The sequence below is a fragment of the Spodoptera frugiperda genome, chromosome 19 (genome assembly GCF_023101765.2).
Source record: "Spodoptera frugiperda isolate SF20-4 chromosome 19, AGI-APGP_CSIRO_Sfru_2.0, whole genome shotgun sequence".
In the NCBI taxonomy this organism is placed as follows: domain Eukaryota; kingdom Metazoa; phylum Arthropoda; class Insecta; order Lepidoptera; family Noctuidae; genus Spodoptera; species Spodoptera frugiperda.
In genome coordinates, this window is record NC_064230.1 from 3,024,719 (window position 1) to 3,044,525 (window position 19,807).

Below are 19,807 nucleotides of genomic sequence, written 5' to 3' on the forward strand. Positions count from 1 at the left end.
TTGAATTTAATGTAGTTATAAATAATTAATAATTTCATAGCTTTTAACCTTGAGTTTCATTTTTAGTTATAAGATTGTAGAATGTGAATGTTAATATAATAGACCAGTAACCAAACGTATTGTCTTGCTGTACTCATCCGAACGGGTATGCAGAGAAGTATAGATATTCATTGTTTATCATTGTTCTTACACACTGGACAGATCCAAATATTATTCATCTTCTACTATGGGTTTTGAACAGAACAGTAAAATTATATAGAGACCCTGGAATTGAACCAGAGCACACTTGTACTTTACAATAGTTTTTTTTTAAATCAGAGTCGTTACAAGTGCGTTGCCGGCCTTTTGGGGTCAGGAATCTAAGGGTTAGTTGGGAATTGGGAAGGAAAGGTAATTGGGCCTCGGGTACCCTTACTCACATAACGAAACACAACGCAAGCGTTGTTTCACATCGGTTTTCTGTGAGGCCGTGGTATCACTCCGGTCAAGCCGGCCCATTCGTGCCAAAGCATGGCTCTCCCACACTCGATTGAGTTATGATTTGACATCAATTTAAAAAACATTTGAGGAAGCAAATCATTTAAAAAATACTAGAAAATATACTGTATTATAAGAGTAAAAAATTAAAACACATTTATATATCAACATACTTTTATATGCAAAACTTAACTAAATAACAAATTGTATGTATTTACACGCACTTACTTAAACTAATCTAATAATATTATACAGCATTTATCTTACGTTAGAGGGATATAATCCCTATTCCCTTTCACAAAGGGGGGAAAATCATCCAATGACTTCTCCCGCCTTGGGCGAGGCGAGAGGGAGTGTCAGACTCTTACTGAGTAAAAACCACCCCGTTCCTACTCCTGCTTTTCGAGCCGGAGCCCCGGTAACCCGCTAGGTAGTCCGCAGCTTGGCAGAGCTACCAGCCTAGGAACTAGGACTAGGCTCGAGAAGTAGGAGTAGCAACAGGGACATAAACAAACCATTATGACAAATTTCATCAAAATCCGTCAATCAGTTTCTGAGATAGTGACAAACATGCTCATAAAGTATTGTTTTTGGACAATATTTTAGCACACATTGATGAAATGGTAAATAAATATATAAGAATACATTATGTACTTATTATTTTCATTCATCGTGTAATCAGCCACGTACTTTCCACTCCCAAAGTACTCCCTCCCCCAATGACTACACATCGCGAGATTGGAAGCGACTTCCACGGTTTTACAAATACAAACTCGCAATCGCAATGTCACGCCTTTTATCCCCGAAGGGGTAGGCAGAGGTGCACATTATGGCACATAATGCCACTATACAATGTACACCCACTTTTCACAATTAGTGTTATAAGTCCCATGTAATAAGGGGCGAGTCTATTGCCATATACTGGGCACAATTCCAGACTCCGTGCTACTACTGAGAAATTTTCGAAAAAAAAAACAGTAATACTTTGCCCGACCCGGGAATCATACCCGAGACCTCTTGTCCGGCAGTCGCATTTGCGGCCATTCGACCAACGAGGCATTAGCAGTAAAAAAAACTGTACATATACAACTAAATTAAAATTATAATACATTTAATACGCTATATTTTAACTTAAATAGAACCATTATTAGCACGAAGCAAAGAAAAAAATAAATTCAAATACATTTTGGGTGAACACCGTACATATAAGGGTGACTGGTAATTAGTGAACGATATTTAAACACGTGATTGTACTCATGATTACAAACAACTTTCCCAAAGAAACTTTTTTGTATACTCATTAGTTTTATTTTTATCACAATAATAAAGTAAAGTTCCAAAATACCTACCTAGTTACTAGTCTTCCGATAACGCGGGCGCCTCGCTGCTAACAGCTGATCATGCGAAAGCAAGAAGAAAAAAATTTGGTATTGTTATTGTGATAAAAATAAAACTAATTAGTATACAAAAAAAGTTTCTTCGGGAAAGTTGTTTGTAATCATGAGTACAATCACGTGTTTAAATATCGTTCACTAATTACCGGTCACCCTATATACAATACAATGTAACACCAACTTTTCACCAGTTATGTTAAGAATTCCATGCAATAGGGACTTCTACACAATAACTAATAAACCAAAAAAGAAACATACACACAAATAAATTCATAATACAAATGTCATCCTTAACGTTTAACAAATAAGAGTCAAAATTGCTTGACAACAAAAACAAAAATAAAATACATTTGTATGTCATGATTGGGAATTTAAATAAGTTTTTTTACCTAAGAAATGGCGAATGTGTGATGACAGTAAAGAACACTACCCCTACTCTTCCTGCAGGTGTCGTATACCCTACAAAGGGTGCTTTTCCGCCAAAGATGTGCTATGTAGCTATGCTGCGAGGATGTAATAGCTAAGCTGTGAAACTATGTGGCCGTTTCCACTGATACTAAGCTATGTAGCTGTGTGAGAAAGATGCGCAGCTCGAGTATGCGATGTATCGATAGTAGGGAAACCATCCATAGCACGCATCTTTTCATATAAAAAACATAGTTTAGTTGAGTCCGTTTCCACCAATGCTAAGCTATGTGTACCAATGAATATGATTGGTGGAAGTCAAACGCATCCACAGCAACAATTGTGTTTGAAAAACAGCAATTTCAAAGGCAAAAATACTTAGTTAATGGCTTTATTACATGAATATAAAGTCGTATTTTGTACTTTAAAGTTCAAACGACTGACTATATTATTTCAATAATTGACAGTTTCTAAAGACGGTATCAAATGCTATTGAAATACAGTCTTTTTGCTTAGAAAATAATCTTTACAGTAATTTATTTCACGGTGGTAATGTATGGTTTCTAAAATGAATAAACGAATGTTCATGAGTCATATCGCTCACCTAGTAATATATTGGCACATCTGCAAAAAATGCGAAATTGACTTAATATTTATTTCCATATTCATCGAGAGAGGTCGTAAGTGTCATTATACCATTATTGTAGTTTCCCCCTCACGCACGTAAAACAACGGTTCATTGGTCAGTAAACTAAAAACTAAACAAGTCAGGTAAACTATGAAAACCGTAAATGTGCCAATATATTACTAGGTGTGCGATATTTTCACAATTTATAATAATTTTTAATCATTAAATAACTATAACGGAAGACTTGTATCACCAAACTTAATTTATATCAAAACTGAAGAAAATCTATACCATAGCCATGCTTTTTGAATCCCTATTGACTTAGGATATAATTTTGACAAATCAATTTCATTATATCAGTCACACTGGGTCCACTGCCTCACACATATCCGAATACTCAAACGCTACTCAATTTTAAGACACTCTCAAATGTAGTTTTGTCACTATCAATCTGTACTAATATTATCTATACTATAATATTATAAAGCTGAAGAGTTTGTTTGTTTGTTTGAACGCGCTAATCTCCAGAACTACTGGTCCGATTTGAATAATTATTTTTGTGTAGAATAGTGCATTTATCGAGGAAGGGTATAGGCTATAAAACATCACGCTATGACCAATAGAAGAAGAGCGGGTGAAACCGCACGGAAGTAGCTAGTTCTTTATAAAATGACAGAGATAGCACAATATTTAAGTACAACTTAAAATTGAGTAGCGTTTCAGTATTCGGGCGACAGTCCCCCAGTGATAGTACATAATAAGCCCACGACACTAAAGGAGGATGCAAATTATGGTCCCACCTTCCAATAGCTATGTGTGTTACATCATTAGATAGGATTTTTTTTAAGGCGTTAAATCATCCAATTACTTCTACCGCATTGGGCGAGGCGAGAGGGAGTGTCAGACTCTTACTGACTAAAAACCACCCCGTTCCTACTACTGCTTGGCAAGTCGGAGCCCCGGTAAACCCGCTAGGTAGCCCGCAGCTCGGGATCAGCCCTAATGGGCCCCATCTGTGGTGGTCTGATGGCTCTTTGAGGCGCGCGCGGAACGCGACGCGCCGCACGCACGGGTCTAGTTCTGGTCGGGCGGCGAGCTACCCTTGCTCGCCGTCCGCAGACCCGATCATTAGATAGGATACGAATGCAATTATGACGTAAAAATAGCATTACTTGGCTACTGATAAAACTACTATGTTTAATAAAGAATAACTCTGAACGGACTAAGATTAGGAACTTGGCGCCATAGTAACTTTTATTCAGCTCAAAATTACCTATCCAATGATGTAACACACATAGCTATTGGAAGGTAGGACCACGACAGCAACAAATCCGTTTAGTCATTAAATTCCAATAATAAAAGAAAACAACGTCACGCCTTTTATCCCCAAAGGGGTAGACAAAGGTGCACATTACGGCACGTAATACCACTATACAATGTACATACACTTTTCACCATTTGTGTTATAAGTCCCATGTAATAGGAGATGAGCCTATTGCCATATACTGCTAGTATAAAGTGTGCAGTATAAATTCCAATTAAATCTTCAATATTAGAATATTATAGTCATTTTCCTGTTGCTTAACTTCATATTTCAAATCTTTAGTGGACCATTTTTTTGTAGAGACACTTTCTTTAATAACTTCTTTACTTTTAACTTCCTTAGGCGACTTCGGTGAAATGGGTTGTTTAGGAGACAGACTCTTAGCTTTAAACTGTCCAATTTTAGTCTTCATAATTTCTTTTTTCCTAATATTAGGTCTTACTTTAGGCGTACTGGCTTCTAGACTTGATCTGAAATTTTGGCCAACGAAATTCATGTATGAATCGTTGAAAGATGGAGATTGGACCGCAGATCTTAACGGTTCATCTTTTCTGTCATCCTCTGTTCTTAAAGATGATGTTTCTGAGGAGTCATCCGCTTTCTTCGTTGTTGCTTCGCTTGCTGTCAATATAGTTTTTAATGAATCTTCGGTGTCAGTCTGTGATAGCTCTGAGTCACTTTTGTTATCATTATTCTTAGTTGTATTTTTAAACGTTACAGATTTAGCTTGCGTTGTAACTTTAGCTTTACTTGTTATGCTATTTTCAACCGTATCTTCTGTAACCGTAGAGTTCCTTTTTATTCTTTTCGGTACTTCTCTTTTAGTCTCTTTTACTTCTATAACTTGTTTGCGTTTCCCTGTCCGTGTCTGCAAACTGTCTAAAGTCTTAGAAATTTGGTCATCGGACAACTTTTTCTTGACCGAAGTGGCACTATGATCACTATTCTTCAAATGCTTTAACAGAGAAGCCATTTCTAGAGCTTTACCTATTAATTCTTTTAACGTTGACATGTCCGCTTTAATAGCATCATGTGCTACGGACATTATAATATTTTTGAACTCTACGTATAGATCGGAGTCATCAGACAGTTCTTTCAGTTCCATTTCTCTAGGATATAAGGATATTGAGTATTCGGAGTACTGTTTCAACGGTGTGCTGTCTACGGTATGACCGCAGTGGTCTTTTAAGTAGGATATGTGGATCCCTTTACTATATGTTCGGGCTATTATCATCGATGGGCACAGCTGTGTATTCTCAGTCACTTTGGCAGGTTGGTGCGAACAATGGTATACTTCTTTCGCTTTTTGTCGGTTAAGCTGTGCGAATTCGATTTTAGTTTGTCCATGTAAACTTTTCTTCCATGATGTGAATTCTGTAACGATGAAATTAGATTTCTTTAGTAAGTAAGTAAGTAGCTGATATTGTATAAGTGGGAAATCTGTTTTATGCCATTTTTGTTGTTTTTATTTACTTTTAATTCGAAAATAAGGTAGGGAATAGTGACATAATAAACCGAAATGCAAAAATTCACTATAAAACAAACAATTATAATTAAAGATAATGTATACATATTCTTATTAAAAGCCTGCCTGTAAATGGACTGATAAAATTAAAATGAATCATTAATTCCAATTAAACTATAAATAGGTAAATGATAAATAAAATAAGTATTGTCAGTCTGTCCGTCAGTGAAGCTAGGTGCTCGTTCCAAGGGGTAGCTTCGAATGGAGAAGAACGAGCAAGTAACTCCATTTGTTACTCATTTAATGCATTAAACGCCTTGGGGGCAAATGTGACAGACGCTAGCATATGATTTGCCTTTGGCAGTCAAAGTCTTACTGCCAGACTCAGAGCCATTTAATAAATAATTATAATATTACTTAGTAACGATTTTGTAACAGAAACAACAGCTAAGGACTGGGTTAAGTAACCATTAAGTGACTCTGAGTATGCTGGTTAAAGATTGAAACATACCTTTACGACTAGGAAAGAAATAATTCTGTGCACCGTCAGAATGCAATCCTTTAACATGGTGCTGAAACAACTGGAGTCCATTGAAAACCTGTTTACATCCCAAACACTCGTACAGGTCTATGTTACTCGGTGCCTTCGGACAGTCGTGTGTTTCTGTCGACCGCGTCTCATCATCACAGGACATGCAGATTTCTACGCGGATTGGTTTTACTAGGTCTGTTGAGTTCGCAGGGCTGAAAGGGATATAAAGGTACTTTTATTATCGATTTCTATTTATTTCCAATACTTAATTTCTAAATATTTTAATATACAAAAAAAAAATGGGAGAAATCCAAACTACCAGTCGGTCCGGCTCTCATGAGAGTCTCAGAAGTACTGTATATGCTCTATTGTACAACTTAGGTTACATACAACATCAAGCCTTTTATCCCCGAAAGGGTAGGCAAAGGTGCACATTACAGCACGTAATGCAGACAACACTTTTCACCATTTGTGTTATAAGTACCATGTAATAGAGGGTGACCCTATTGGCATATACCAGACTCCATGCTACTAAGTACTGACAAATTTTCGAAAAAATAATATTTTGCCCGACCCGGGAATCGAACCCGACACCTCTTGTAACACTTGCGACCACTCCACCAACGAGCAAGTTAGATACATTTATTATTTATTTACATTTATAGTGAAAAAACTACGTGAAAACAAATGACAACACATCAATACATACACTTTATTTCCTTTTCCGTCAACGCAGCAAGATGCGTTCTTCTGGATGTGTCTGAACGCAGTAAAGTACACGGGGAACTTCTTGAAACACACAGGACACTCGAAATGAGGCTTTTTCACCTGATTCAAGTCTTTTCCCGCTAAAATTGGTGCCTTTTCATCGACAGTTTTCACCGGTGTTTTCGCCGGCGTCTGAGGATTAACTCTTTTCAACATATTCACTGGAATAACCTTCTTCTTAGGTAGCCTAGCATCTTCTCGCTTTTTCAACGCTGCCCGCCTCGGTGTTTCAGTCTTTGTATGCAAAAATTTCTTATGAGAAATCAACGCCTGAAGATTAACAAATTTTCGCCCACAAACGTCACATTTCACTGTACGTTGTTTGGTTACTTGTTCAGGTGTTTTAGCCCCCATTATTAACACTACATTAGACTGAAAATTGCTATTTCAGTGAGATTTGTACGCTAAAAATTGGAAAATTCTGATTAACAGCGCCAGGCAAGCGGATAAAAAACTAAATAGAGCGCGCGTTCCAATTTTAAGTTGTTACTTCGGGTTAATTTTAAGCATAAACTAAATTTAATTAGAAAAAGATAACAGTGAAATTAAACGAATATTAATTGACTTTAACTATACTAAAACAACATAGAAACCATATATAGATGTAGTTAAAACTATACGTTGATTTTAATACTATTTAGCCGTAAAATTCTATAAATCTGATAATTTTTCAAATTGATCACAAAAATGAAATGAAACATGTTATGTTAAGAAATGTAAGTAAGTTGGAACGGAACCCTTTAGTTGCGGTTTGACGTTGTTTGGAACATTGATATAGAAATATATTACCAACGAAAAGGTGCATACCTACAGTCAGAAAAAGTGCATAAAATGGCTGCCGTTACTAGGGTTGTGCCCTTTGAGGATTTAACGAGTATCGATAATAGTAAGTAAGTATCGAAGTAAGTAAATAAGTATCGATGATACTATGTAGGGTGATGGTACGTGCGAATCTTCAATGATGATAATCTAAGGTTCGCCTATTCTTTATATTTTGAATATTGTTTCTAGAAAAGAAATGTTGTAATAGTATGAATTGGCATGATGCCATGATACAGGATTATCCTAGTACAGGCATTATACATCAAGAAAAGTTCTGTAATTAAATTCCATTCCATTTCATTCCAGCCCCTGTTGGGACACTGGCTTGCTCTACCTCTTAGAGCCATTGTACCAATAGTGGGAACATAAAGGCTGATGCTGATGAAACCAACGAGGTACTTAGTCAGTTAGAAACATACCAATACAACATTTACTGTTTTTTTACTTCATAGACCCAGCTTATTATTTATTGGATATTTTAATATTTTTAATGCAGACTTACCAACAATTTTGTGGGAACAGAGTCTTCGTGTAATCTTGTAACATCAAGTGTTCTATTAAAACATCTCTCTTCGAAGTGAAGCGAACAGACGTACCAATCTTTATGTCTGGGATTAATATTTTCTTCTCTTATAGCCTTTAACCACTTTTTCCTTAGGTGGTTTTTTCTAGGAAATCTATAAGAAGCAAAATATTTTGATTGATCAATTTATTGACATGATAATTTGAACTAATAAGTAACTAACACTTATAATACATTACTAACGTCATATTTTGTAATTATACAAAACAAAACTCTGGAGTAACTTCTGTAAATAAAATGGATAAGAATATGCAGAATTATAATTTAAGAATATATCGATATTGTTATGGCAACAGTAAGTACAACACTATGCTGTTTATCTTGTTGATTGTAAACAACAAAGTTTACCAAAAATAGTTTCTTAAACAGAAATAAAGCTAAATATCAGTACTTTTGCCATAAATTCATGTTTCCGTAACATTTTTTCAACTATAGGTGAATTATTTGTGTAATAATTCGTAAAAACTTGTTACTTACTAACCTGTGCAATGTCAATCGAGGTTGTTTTTCGTTCTTTTTTGCACCACACTGCACAATACAACACACAGGCATGTCTGTTATGTCCTTTACTATTTAAATAATAAAGTTTTAAAAGTGAACTAAAGACTTTCTCTCAGAAAATCGTGATCACACAAAACTCAGTGACCTTGAGCGCATAAGATGGCCGATATGGCACTTACCCACAGTCTAGATAATGTCAGAACGAAATGTTGCTGAAATACGCAATAATTGACATACCGTTGTCTCTTTTACCAAATGCAGATTTCTGCTTAAAAAGAGTGGGACAAAACCATATTGGATCGTTCGCTTTATATTTCACTCATATTTGTGTAACTATAGATGTGTATAGAACAACACGGCGCCTCTGTACAATTTCTATTGCAATGGTCTGGAAAGCAATGTTTGTCAGCGTTAAATAGTGCGACTGAGACAATCGTGAGACAATGATGAATGCGAGCGAGACCAGGAATCATTCTTGTCTCGCTCGCACTTGTAACTTCAATAATTTGGGAAAAAGAGATAGTTATTGTAGAACAATTTTACGTCATCGGCGCCACAGACCTAGATAATTATTTTCATTTAAAAATGACTGAGTTTTATTTCGTATCGGTTTTCAGGTTTTTTTCAAGTATAAAAGGGAAATTCTCTTTGTAAATGCTATGATTATTTGGGAACAAATGTATGGACTAAAATTACTTATCGACATTGTATAGATACGATACAACACTGGTTCATTGGCTTTAACGAAGCCCGCGAAATTAAAATTTTCAAAGTTTTTTTGCATGCATAACATGTATCTATGTGTTTTCAGTTTACACCTTTTATTTATTATACTTACTCGACTCTTACTCTTTGCAAGATTATTACATATCATAAAATTAGGCATTATATGTTTGTATAATAATGCAACGTCACGCCTTTTATCCCCGAAGGAATAGACAGAAGTACACATTACGGCATGTAATGCTGCTATACAATATACAACCACTTTTCACCATTTGTGTTATAAGTCCCATGTAATAGGAAGTGAGCCTATTGCCATATACCGGACACGATTCTAGACTCTGTGCTACTACCGAGAAATTTCCAAAAATCGAAAAAACCCAGCAATACTTTGCCCGCAGTCGCACTTGCGACCATTAGACTAACGAGGCAGTCGTTTGTAAGGAAAAATAAAACAAAAAATATAATATTTGAATATCTCTCTCTATTCTTCCATTGCCTGAACCCCCCACAACTTGATTTCATCTTCACAAGCAGTAATTAAAAAGTTATCAGTTGGATGATGGTTCAAAGACACAACCGGTTTATTATCACTATGCCGCAACTTCTGCGTACATTTACTACTTATTAGATCATAATAAAAAACTTCACCGGTCGCAGACCCACATATTATATGACTATCTTTCTCATTAACTGCATTTTCTAGCAAATAATCTATACATTCATGTCCCATAAAAGTGTTTAATAATTCCCCGGTTTCCTTATCAAATAATTTTATTGTATTATCGGCACAGCTTAGTATATAACATTGGCCGTCTCTTGTCAGGTTTCCGTAGGTCACAATATGTCCGATGTAATCAGAAATCATCTTTCCAACACGAATATCATACAATCTTATATGGCTATCCACGGATGTAGTCAAAACTTCATGGTCTGTAACCTGTATAGATGTGATCGTGTCCTTTGCATCTTTTAAAACTTGTACCGGTTCTTGTCTACGGCTGATCACGTCCCAAAAACATACAGTATTGTCTATAGATCCTGAGACTGCCATTGTTGATTCTTCGTTGTATTTTATGCAAGTTACAGGGCCTGCGTGGCCGCGGTATCGCCGTAAAGGTTGTCCAGTCGTCACGTCCCATAATATAACCGATTTATCTGTACTACACGATATTATTTGACTGCTATCACAGGATCCGGCCGCGTCTAATACCTCGTTTCCATGTCCTCCATAGGTTTTTAACAGTATTTGTCGATGCGGGTTCCAAAGCTTTATTTTCTTGTCTGCGCCACATGTGAGGCAGTAAGTTCCGTCCACGTTGAACCTGACGGCGCGGACTACTTGCTGCTTGCATTTTATAGTCGATAAAGTTGTTAGTTCAGTCATTTCAACCATTATTTATTACAAAACGAACGTAAACAATCTTCGACCACTTTGTTTTGATAAAATTTGACGTTTTAGTGACATTTTGTAACGTCAAGAAGTTACTACAGATTATCGCAAGTAATTAGGTATTATTATATCAATAAATATTTCAATACTCATAATTATAACAAAATAACAATACGGTTAAATTAAAACCACGATAAAATTAACAAAAAGTAGTACAGAATTTCTTTTCTTCTTACCCTTTCCTACATATTTAAAACAGCGCCATCACTCGTGGGTTTTCCGTAACAAAACAAACGCCATCTACTGGAATTTTCACATAACACGGACGCTATTGTTTTCTTCAATGGCGGCACATCAGCTGTATACTGTATGCGGTTACAAAGATTATTTCATTATATTGCTGTTTACATTGACACAGTGACTCAGTTCGGATCTATTGTTCGCGTCATATATTATGTATAGACATTTGAACGCCCCACCTTGCGCGTTGCGGACGTAAACAGCTAGTTAGGTTGCAATGTTTCAATGATACAATAATGAATGAAGACTATTTATGTAGGTAGGTAGGTACTCCGGAGCTGCGGACTACCTAACAGGTTTACCGAGGCATCGGCTCGGCAATCAGGAGTAGGAACGGGGGTTTTTTAGTTAGTAAGAGTCTGACATTACCTCTCACCTCGCCCAAGGCGGGAAAAGTCATTAGATGATTATTCCCTCTTAAAAAAATGCTTGATAGTTCCTGTCATAGGACAGGGCAATATCTATACTTACCTAGTTTTAAAAATTGCAAATGCTAGCAATCTCACTATCTCAGAATATAGCTGCATTTTCACCTGTTAGTAGGGGGAAAATCATCCAATGACTTCTCCCGCATTGGGTGAGACGAGAGGGAGTGTCAGACTCTTACTGACTAAAAACCACCCCGTTCCTACTCCTGCTTTTCGAGCTGGAGCCCCGGTAATCCGCTAGGTAGTCCGCAGAAAATCAGCAGTAATCTCCGGAACTACGAGTCCGATTTTAATCATTGTTTTTGTGTTGGATAGTGAATTTATCGAGGAACGCTATAGGTTATAGAACATTATGCTACCATAAATAGAAGACTCGCAAAGCGGGTGAAACTGTTACTAGCGTGGAAGTAGCTAGTAAAAATAATAACTATACTACGCATCACAAATCATAACACAAATATAAAAAATTAAAAAATCCACAGCTAATAAATATACTTAGTTCACAAAGACAGCTACGCATTCTGCCTAAAGAAATATTTTACAAAAAAATATTTATAATCCGTATTCCCTGTTAAGTTCCAGTCAATAAATATACTTAGTTTACAAAGACAGCTACGCATTCTGCCTAAAGAAATATTTTACGAAAAATTATTTATAATCCGTGTTCCCTGCTAAGTTCCGTAGTTTGAAGGACGCATTGGCCCGTTGTCCGCATTATGTCTACTGCATGTGGTAGTTACCGCAATCTACTGACCTGTTTTGCCGGTTTCGGCCCGTATGCGATACGGAAACGATTCGGACGGCGAAAAATACTGGAAATATGTCACTGTGTACAGAAAGTTGCTTCTGTATTACGTAATAGCTTAAGAAATTGATAGTTTTTGTGAGATTTTTGTAGATGTTTTTTAAATTATTATGTTTATATAGGCTTTAATTCTCCTCTAATTATATCTTCTGATTTATTTCGTTGCGGGATCCAAGACAGTCATTCATGTCCTTGGGACGCGCCGGACTTCAGTGTTCCGGTGTTTTCATGGTTGTATCTACTGTAGATCCTGGTGCACAGGAGTTGCAGCGGTATGGGAGGTTGTGGCGGGCTTGTCCTAATTAAAAAAGGCTTTATCATGTTTTATTTCAGTGGGAAACGAGCTAACAGATGGTTAGTACCTATGTAAGCAAACAGCGCTGCGCAAAGGGCGTCTTTGCGCAGCGCAACACCATAGGCGTTACAAGTACGTTGCTGGCCTTTTTGGGAGGATGGGGTGGATTGGGCCTCCGGTGAGTTTGCCAATCTCCGTGTTTAGCAGATGGGTTGGACATCGTAGTATAAAAGGTTCAGGTTTATCAGAGAGCGCTGTGTGCTGCTCGGTCTCTGTCAAATGTGTAGTTCCTTAGTCGGGTACCTACACGACATTCGCGGGAAGAGTAGGGGTGGTCGGTTACTTACCAGCTTCAGAGGACTTAGTACGAGTTAGCTTTACGTTTAAAGTAATCAAAACGAGAGCACGGTCGGCTCTCTGATTAGCCGGCACCAATGAACTAACCAATCAAAATCCAAGCGTGCTCTCGTTTCTAGGCTCGTTTTCGTGCTAAGGGTACAGTTTAGAGCTGCGGACTGCCTAGCGGGTTTACCGGGGCTCTGCCTCGAAGACAGGAGTAGGAACGGGGTGGTTTTAGGTCAGTAAGAGTCTGACACTCCCTCTCGCCTCGCCCTGGCAAGAGAAGTCATTGGATGATTTTCCCCACTCAAAAAAAAAGGTACAGTTTATATAATGTATTGAAAACTGCCCACTCATAGCCAGCAAGGGCGTCATAACCTTGCAGAAATATTGATTTCTCGGACAACGAACAACATTAGCTGCTATTCTCAGTATTGGAACTGCATAATATCATATGCAAGCCTATTGATTATTTACTACCTTCAGCCAATGGCTTCGCCCGCAAACCAGTAGAATAAAAAGTATCCTATGTGTTATTCCAGACCATAATCTACCCCTGTTCCAAATTTCATCCTATATGATAATCGAAACGAGAGCGCGTTCGGCGATCTGATTGGTTGGTTTATTCTAGCCGGCCAATCAGAGAGCTTAGTACGAGTTTGTTTTACGTTTAACGAGATCGAAACGAGAGCGCGTTCGGCGCTCTGATTGGTTGGTTCATTCGTACTGGCAAATCAAAGCGCCGAACGCGCTCTCATTCCGTTTTTGTTCACTGTAAAGCAAACTTGTGCTAAGGGTACTGATCCTTTCAGCTATTTTAACGTGATTAAGTTACACATAAACTTTCACATTCATAATAAAGTAAGATTTCAATACTGTTCACAACATTTTTTTTTTGAAGTGAGAAAATTTCGACGATTATGAAAGAGCTGTGCTATTTGATTCTGGTCCTTCACGAATAACAATCTATTAAGTAGCTCTAGACTAATTGTATACAAATAGACTATTAATGTAAAAGGGTACGATGGGGCTGATATATCTATGGTAAAAGCCCCTAAATAAATTTAGATTAAAAAAGTGAGAAAATTATTTAACTACTTCTCCCGTCTTAGTGAGAGGGAGTGTCAGACTCTTACTGGAGTAAAAACCACCCCGTTCCTACTCCTGCCCTAACCCGCTAGGTCATCTAAAGCTAAAGTGAGTTTTAAGTGTGGGAGAGTCATGCTCCGACACTATTGGGCCACCTCGACCGGAGTGATACCACGGACTCACAGAAAACCGACGCGAAACATAGCTTGCGTTGTGTGAGTGAGTTACCGGAGGCGAAATTACCTCCCTTCACAATCTTCCCATTCCCCGATTCCCCAACAACCCTTAAATTCTTAACCCCCAAAAGGCCGGCAACGCATTTGTAACGCCTCTGGTGTTTCAAGTGTCCATGGGCGGTCCCGATTACTTATGCTTACTATCAGGTAATCTCTATGCTCGTTTGCCGCCTTAAACAGTAAAAAAGCCAAAAATCTTGAATAGTTTCCGCCTAACACTGTTTAATTTGTACGCACCGTACCATCGTATCCTCTGCAATGCAGGCAAAGGCAGAATGATCATTAAAGAGAAACCTTTTCGGTAGAAACTTACATAATATAAAGCTGAATGAAAATGGCCTTGTAATATCTTGTTTAAAATAAAATATAAATGAATGTCGTAGACAATGTTTTGTTTTATTTCGTTTTGTAGACTGCCTCGTTGGTCGAGTGGTTGTAAGTGCGATTGCCGGACAAGGGATTTCGGTGTCTTTGGTCGGGCAAAGTATTACTAGGGATTTTTCGGTCTTTCGCAAAATTTCTCAGTAGTCTGGAATTGTGTCCAGTATATGGCAATAGGCTGACCTCCTATTACATGGGACTTATAACACAAATGGTGAAAAGTGGGTGTACATTGTATAGCGGCATTATGTGCCGTAATGTGCACCTCTGCCTACCCCTTCGGGGTTAAAAGGCGTGACGTTGCGATGTTTCTGTGTTTGAATTCTAAGTTATGCAACTAGAGGGATTTTAGATACAAATAATAAAAAGAGACGATTTAATGTTTAGATTTGTAATCTATACTTCTATACTATACTAATATTATAAAGCTGAAGAGTTTGTTTGTTTGATTGTTTGTTTGAACGCGCTAATCTCCGGAACTACTGGTCCGAATTGAATAATTCTTTTTGTGTCGGATAGTGCATTTATCGAGAAAGGCTATAGGCTATAAAACATCACGCTATGACTAATAGGAGCCGAGCAGAGCGGGTGAAACCGCGCGGAAGTAGCTAGTATTCAATAATGAGACTGGATTTTCGTTCTTCAACTGAACTGTTTGCGCGGTAACTGGGAAAACGACTGCTACGCGACGTGTCGCTGGTTCGACTCCCATAGAACCAGAACAATTATTATTTGTATAATCCATAGATTGTGTTCATGTAGGAGAGCCATGCTTCTGTAGGAATGCTGTGTGAGTGAAATGTAGGTCTTGTAATCTCTTTACATGAGCTGCTGTGTACATGTGAACATTAGCTCATGACGATACCTAAGTACGTGTGTCGCCTGGACAGTCACCGCTACCATCAGTTGACTGGACAATCTCTTTACATGAGCTGCTGTTTACATGTGAACATTAGCTCATGACGATACCTAAGTACGTGTGTCGCCTGGACAGTCACCGCTACCATCAGTTGACTGGACAATCTCTTTACATGAGCTGCTGTTTACATGTGAACATTAGCTCATGACGATACCTAAGTACGTGTGTCGCCTGGACAGTCACCGCTACCATCAGTTGACTGGACAATCTCTTTACATGAGCTGCTGTTTACATGTGAACATTAGCTCATGACGATACCTAAGTACGTGTGTCGCCTGGACAGTCACCGCTACCATCAGTTGACTGGACAATCTCTTTACATGAGCTGCTGTGTACATGTGAACATTAGCTCATGACGATACCTAAGTACGTGTGTCGCCTGGACAGTCACCGCTACCATCAGTTGACTGGACAATCTCTTTATGAGCTGCTGTTTACATGTGAACATTAGCTCATGACGATACCTAAGTACGTGTGTCGCCTGGACAGTCACCGCTACCATCAGTTGACTGGACAATCTCTTTACATGAGCTGCTGTTTACATGTGAACATTAGCTCATGACGATACCTAAGTACGTGTGTCGCCTGGACAGTCACCGCTACCATCAGTTGACTGGACAATCTCTTTACATGAGCTGCTGTTTACATGTGAACATTAGCTCATGACGATACCTAAGTACGTGTGTCGCCTGGACAGTCACCGCTACCATCAGTTGACTGGACAATCTCTTTACATGAGCTGTTGTTTACAAGTGAACATTAGCTCATGACGATACCTAAGTACGTGTGTCGCCTGGACAGTCACCGCTACCATCAGTTGACTGGACAATCTCTTTACATGAGCTGCTGTTTACATGTGAACATTAGCTCATGACGATACCTAAGTACGTGTGTCGCCTGGACAGTCACCGCTACCATCAGTTGACTGGACAATCTCTTTACATGAGCTGCTGTTTACATGTGAACATTAGCTCATGACGATACCTAAGTACGTGTGTCGCCTGGACAGTCACCGCTACCATCAGTTGACTGGACAATCTCTTTACATGAGCTGCTGTTTACATGTGAACATTAGCTCATGACGATACCTAAGTACGTGTGTCGCCTGGACAGTCACCGCTACCATCAGTTGACTGGACAATCTCTTTACATGAGCTGCTGTTTACATGTGAACATTAGCTCATGACGATACCTAAGTATCGGCTAATGAGGCGTATCATTAGAGTGTGACGTCACACCCACTCAAATTATGACATTTTCTTTGATATAGCGTGAAAGAAAATGTGGTATTGAGAGTGAGAGAGACAACGATAAGTTTGTCTCTATCTACGTCTCTTTCTACGTTACATTTTCATAGCGTGTTGTTGTTGTTTTTCGAAAATAGCTATTGTTTTTTTTAAGTCTGTTAATTTAATACAATTCTAACTTTTCTTTCTGTGTTGTTAAAATAGTGTTGTTTTAATTTTATAATTCTACAATTTTCAATTAAAACAACACAATTTTCAAACATGTAATTTTTATAAGGAAACATTGATTAGTTTCCTAATTGATGTCTTGGTTATTGCGGTTTTCCGTTTATAATGTCACATAAACTTTAATTAAACATTAAATAATAATATGTAGACCTGGTATATCTTACTTGAACAACGAATATAGGTCCCTCTACCACGCAACAGAGACAAACTTAATAAGCTAATTCATTATAAAACAGATAATTTTCAAGTCTTGTAAAACAGTGATTTCGACAAATATTTCAGTAGTTTCAGCCTACTAACGTATGTGTGTAGCGTGGCTGTGTTCAAGTGAGTGTGTGTCTGTGTGTGTGTACGTTAAAACACTGCATTGTGACTGAAACACTTAGGTAACGAACGCAAACTAAACTAAAAAAATAAAAATTCGACATTTTCTTTCGACGCCATATTGCAATCTACTTTATAGTAGTAAAACTCAAAACTTAAAAAAAAAAACAAGAGAGAGGTTGGTACGAAAGAAAAAAAAAATGTAATAAATACTTTTTTGTCCCCTGAATTCAAATACGGAACGCGGCATGCGCGCGCATCCCACATCGACCGATATGTTATCGCCAGTACCAGTCCAGCCGCCGTCACGGTTGGACGTATGTCTAAATGGGCGAACTGCAATACCCAGGGGCTCCAAGCGTTGCTGATGACGAGAGACAGTACAGAGCGCCTTTCCGTAGGGCGCCTCAGTACAGGTGGCCCGCGCCACAGGCACCTCAGCCCTCGGCCTTTGCCCCGTGGAGACGGGCACCGGCACCGCCACGGCCTCCGGACTACCGTAGAAGTGCATCTTACCCTGGAAAACCTGATGAGACGTACCAAGTAAGTACTTAGTCAAACCACGTATGAAATTATAAAAAAAAAAATATTTACGCGTCAACATTGCTTTAGGCATCAAATACGTGTTACATTAGCATTTGTGCAGGTGTAATTATTGTCGTGTATTCATACTGTTAGCAGTTTCTATTGGTTATTTGACAGTTGTAGTGTCTATTCTAATGTTTTATACTTAATTGGTCCTTTTAGTCAAAGAGTTTTTCAAATGATGCGGATTTTTTTTTTAGTTTTATCGAATCGTTAGTTGTGTCGTAATGAGAAATGTTACAATTTTTTTTTTTTAGTAAAGTGATGATGTGGGTTTTTGAAAGGTAAATTAAATTAAAATGGGTGATAATTACCTATGTTGTTTGTTTAATAAGTTAATAATTCACGATTACATATTTCTTTTATTTCAGTGTTTAACTTAACGTATATATTTTTTAACAATTACATAATTTGGATATTAGTTCTGATGTTTAAGTTGAATTCGGGATTTAAAACCAATGTCATTGTTTCTTAAATACGTAATATATTTTCTGACCCAAAATGATTATCTCACCCGACTAACTTAATTTTGTCACTCACCTTTTAAACCTTCCCTGGACTTCCACAAATAATTCAAGACCAATATTAGCCAAATCGGTCCAGCCGTTCTCGAGTTTTAGCGAGACTAACGAACAGCAATTGATTTTTATACATAGAGATAGAGTCAAATCAAAATCACGTAATTTCAGACGAAAATGCGAAATTTTCAGGTGATATCGTAATAATTTACCTAAGTTATGTTATAAATTAATTCAAGCTATGAATAAATGTGTTACGTCTAAGTTACAGAATTTAAATATTTTAGGGAGTGGTTTTGCGCTGAACATTTTTAATTTTCCGACAAAGTTTGGCATGAAAAATAGATATTTTATATAACATTGTAGATGTAATGTTTCAGTAGATTTACCCAGCGTATAATTGTGTCCAGTACATGGCAATAGGCTCACCCCCTATTACATGGGATTTATAACACAAATGGTGAAAAGTGTGTGTTACTTTGTATTTGCACGTCTGTCTATCTCTTGGGTGAAAGAAAGGCGTAAAGTTACGTTTTATTCTATATGCCGTACTCAAAGACATTTAATGATTACTTAAACTATTCTTTAGTAACGATTTTGTTCCGAAAACAATTGCTAAGGACTAGGTTAAGTAACCTTTAAAATACTGATATCGATAGTGTTTTATTTTTTCTATACAAATTTTGCTTCTTAAGAATCGTTTCTACGATTCGGTAATTTTAAAGCCGTCGAGTTAAATTTCACTGATATTCGATTATCACATGTTTTTTTCTAAATTTCAGTCGATTTAATAAATTGACAAGCAATATTCTCACACTCTCTCCGGGGTTTAATGCACGTTTTACCAACCACTCATATACCATATTTTAACTAAACGTTGCTTAACGACGTCGCACCTAAACTTACATCTCTTTTTGTATGACTTCTCCCGCTTTGGGCGAGGCGAGAGGGAGTGTCAGACTCTTACTGACTAAAAACCACCCCGATCCTACTCCTGCTTTTCGAGCCGGAGCCCCGGTAAACCCGCAAGGTAGTCCGCAGCTCCGGTTATTAAGTTAAGAGTTAATTTTTAACCACTACACGTTACTTGTGTGACCT

At 37.7% G+C, this 19,807-nt stretch overlaps 4 protein-coding genes across 4 annotated transcripts in view; 1 reads left to right on the plus strand and 3 right to left on the minus strand.

The window, feature by feature from the left end:
* The window catches only part of LOC118281190 (zinc finger protein 880), a 218,039-nt gene that overhangs the window by 112,496 nt on the left and 85,736 nt on the right, over positions 1 to 19,807 (minus strand). The gene's annotated exons all lie outside the window — the stretch shown is intronic.
* Positions 1,781 to 7,480, minus strand: LOC118281130 (uncharacterized). The gene is made up of 3 exons (XM_035601614.2): positions 6,935 to 7,480; positions 6,205 to 6,437; positions 1,781 to 5,602 (listed from the first exon to the last, which is right to left on the minus strand). Exons 1-3 carry the CDS (start codon positions 7,345 to 7,347, stop codon positions 4,443 to 4,445), a joined length of 1,806 nt encoding a protein of 601 aa, XP_035457507.2. The 5' UTR covers positions 7,348 to 7,480; the 3' UTR covers positions 1,781 to 4,442.
* LOC118281002 (WD repeat domain-containing protein 83) lies at positions 10,087 to 11,098 on the minus strand. The gene has a single exon (XM_035601422.2). The coding sequence runs from the start codon at positions 11,016 to 11,018 to the stop codon at positions 10,107 to 10,109; it is 912 nt and encodes a 303-aa protein (XP_035457315.2). The 5' UTR covers positions 11,019 to 11,098; the 3' UTR covers positions 10,087 to 10,106.
* The window catches only part of LOC118281233 (translational regulator orb2), a 76,172-nt gene continuing 74,243 nt past the window's right edge, over positions 17,879 to 19,807 (plus strand). The window contains exon 1 of the mRNA XM_035601803.2: positions 17,879 to 18,149. Coding sequence (XP_035457696.1) covers positions 17,934 to 18,149 — 216 coding nt within the window. The 5' untranslated portion in view covers positions 17,879 to 17,933. The remainder of the gene's footprint in view (positions 18,150 to 19,807) is intronic.

Excerpts from the sequence above, each read along its gene's own strand:
- LOC118281130 (XM_035601614.2), bottom strand. The coding sequence starts at position 7,347 with ATGGGGGCTAAAACACCTGAACAAGTAACCAAACAACGTACAGTGAAA. Across the intron at positions 6,438-6,934 it reads GACGGAAAAGGAAATAAAGT|CCCTGCGAACTCAACAGACC; the intron begins GTATGTATTGAT and ends TATCCCTTTCAG. Across the intron at positions 5,603-6,204 it reads TTTCTTTCCTAGTCGTAAAG|AATTCACATCATGGAAGAAA; the intron begins GTATGTTTCAAT and ends TCATCGTTACAG.
- LOC118281002 (XM_035601422.2), bottom strand. The coding sequence starts at position 11,018 with ATGGTTGAAATGACTGAACTAACAACTTTATCGACTATAAAATGCAAG.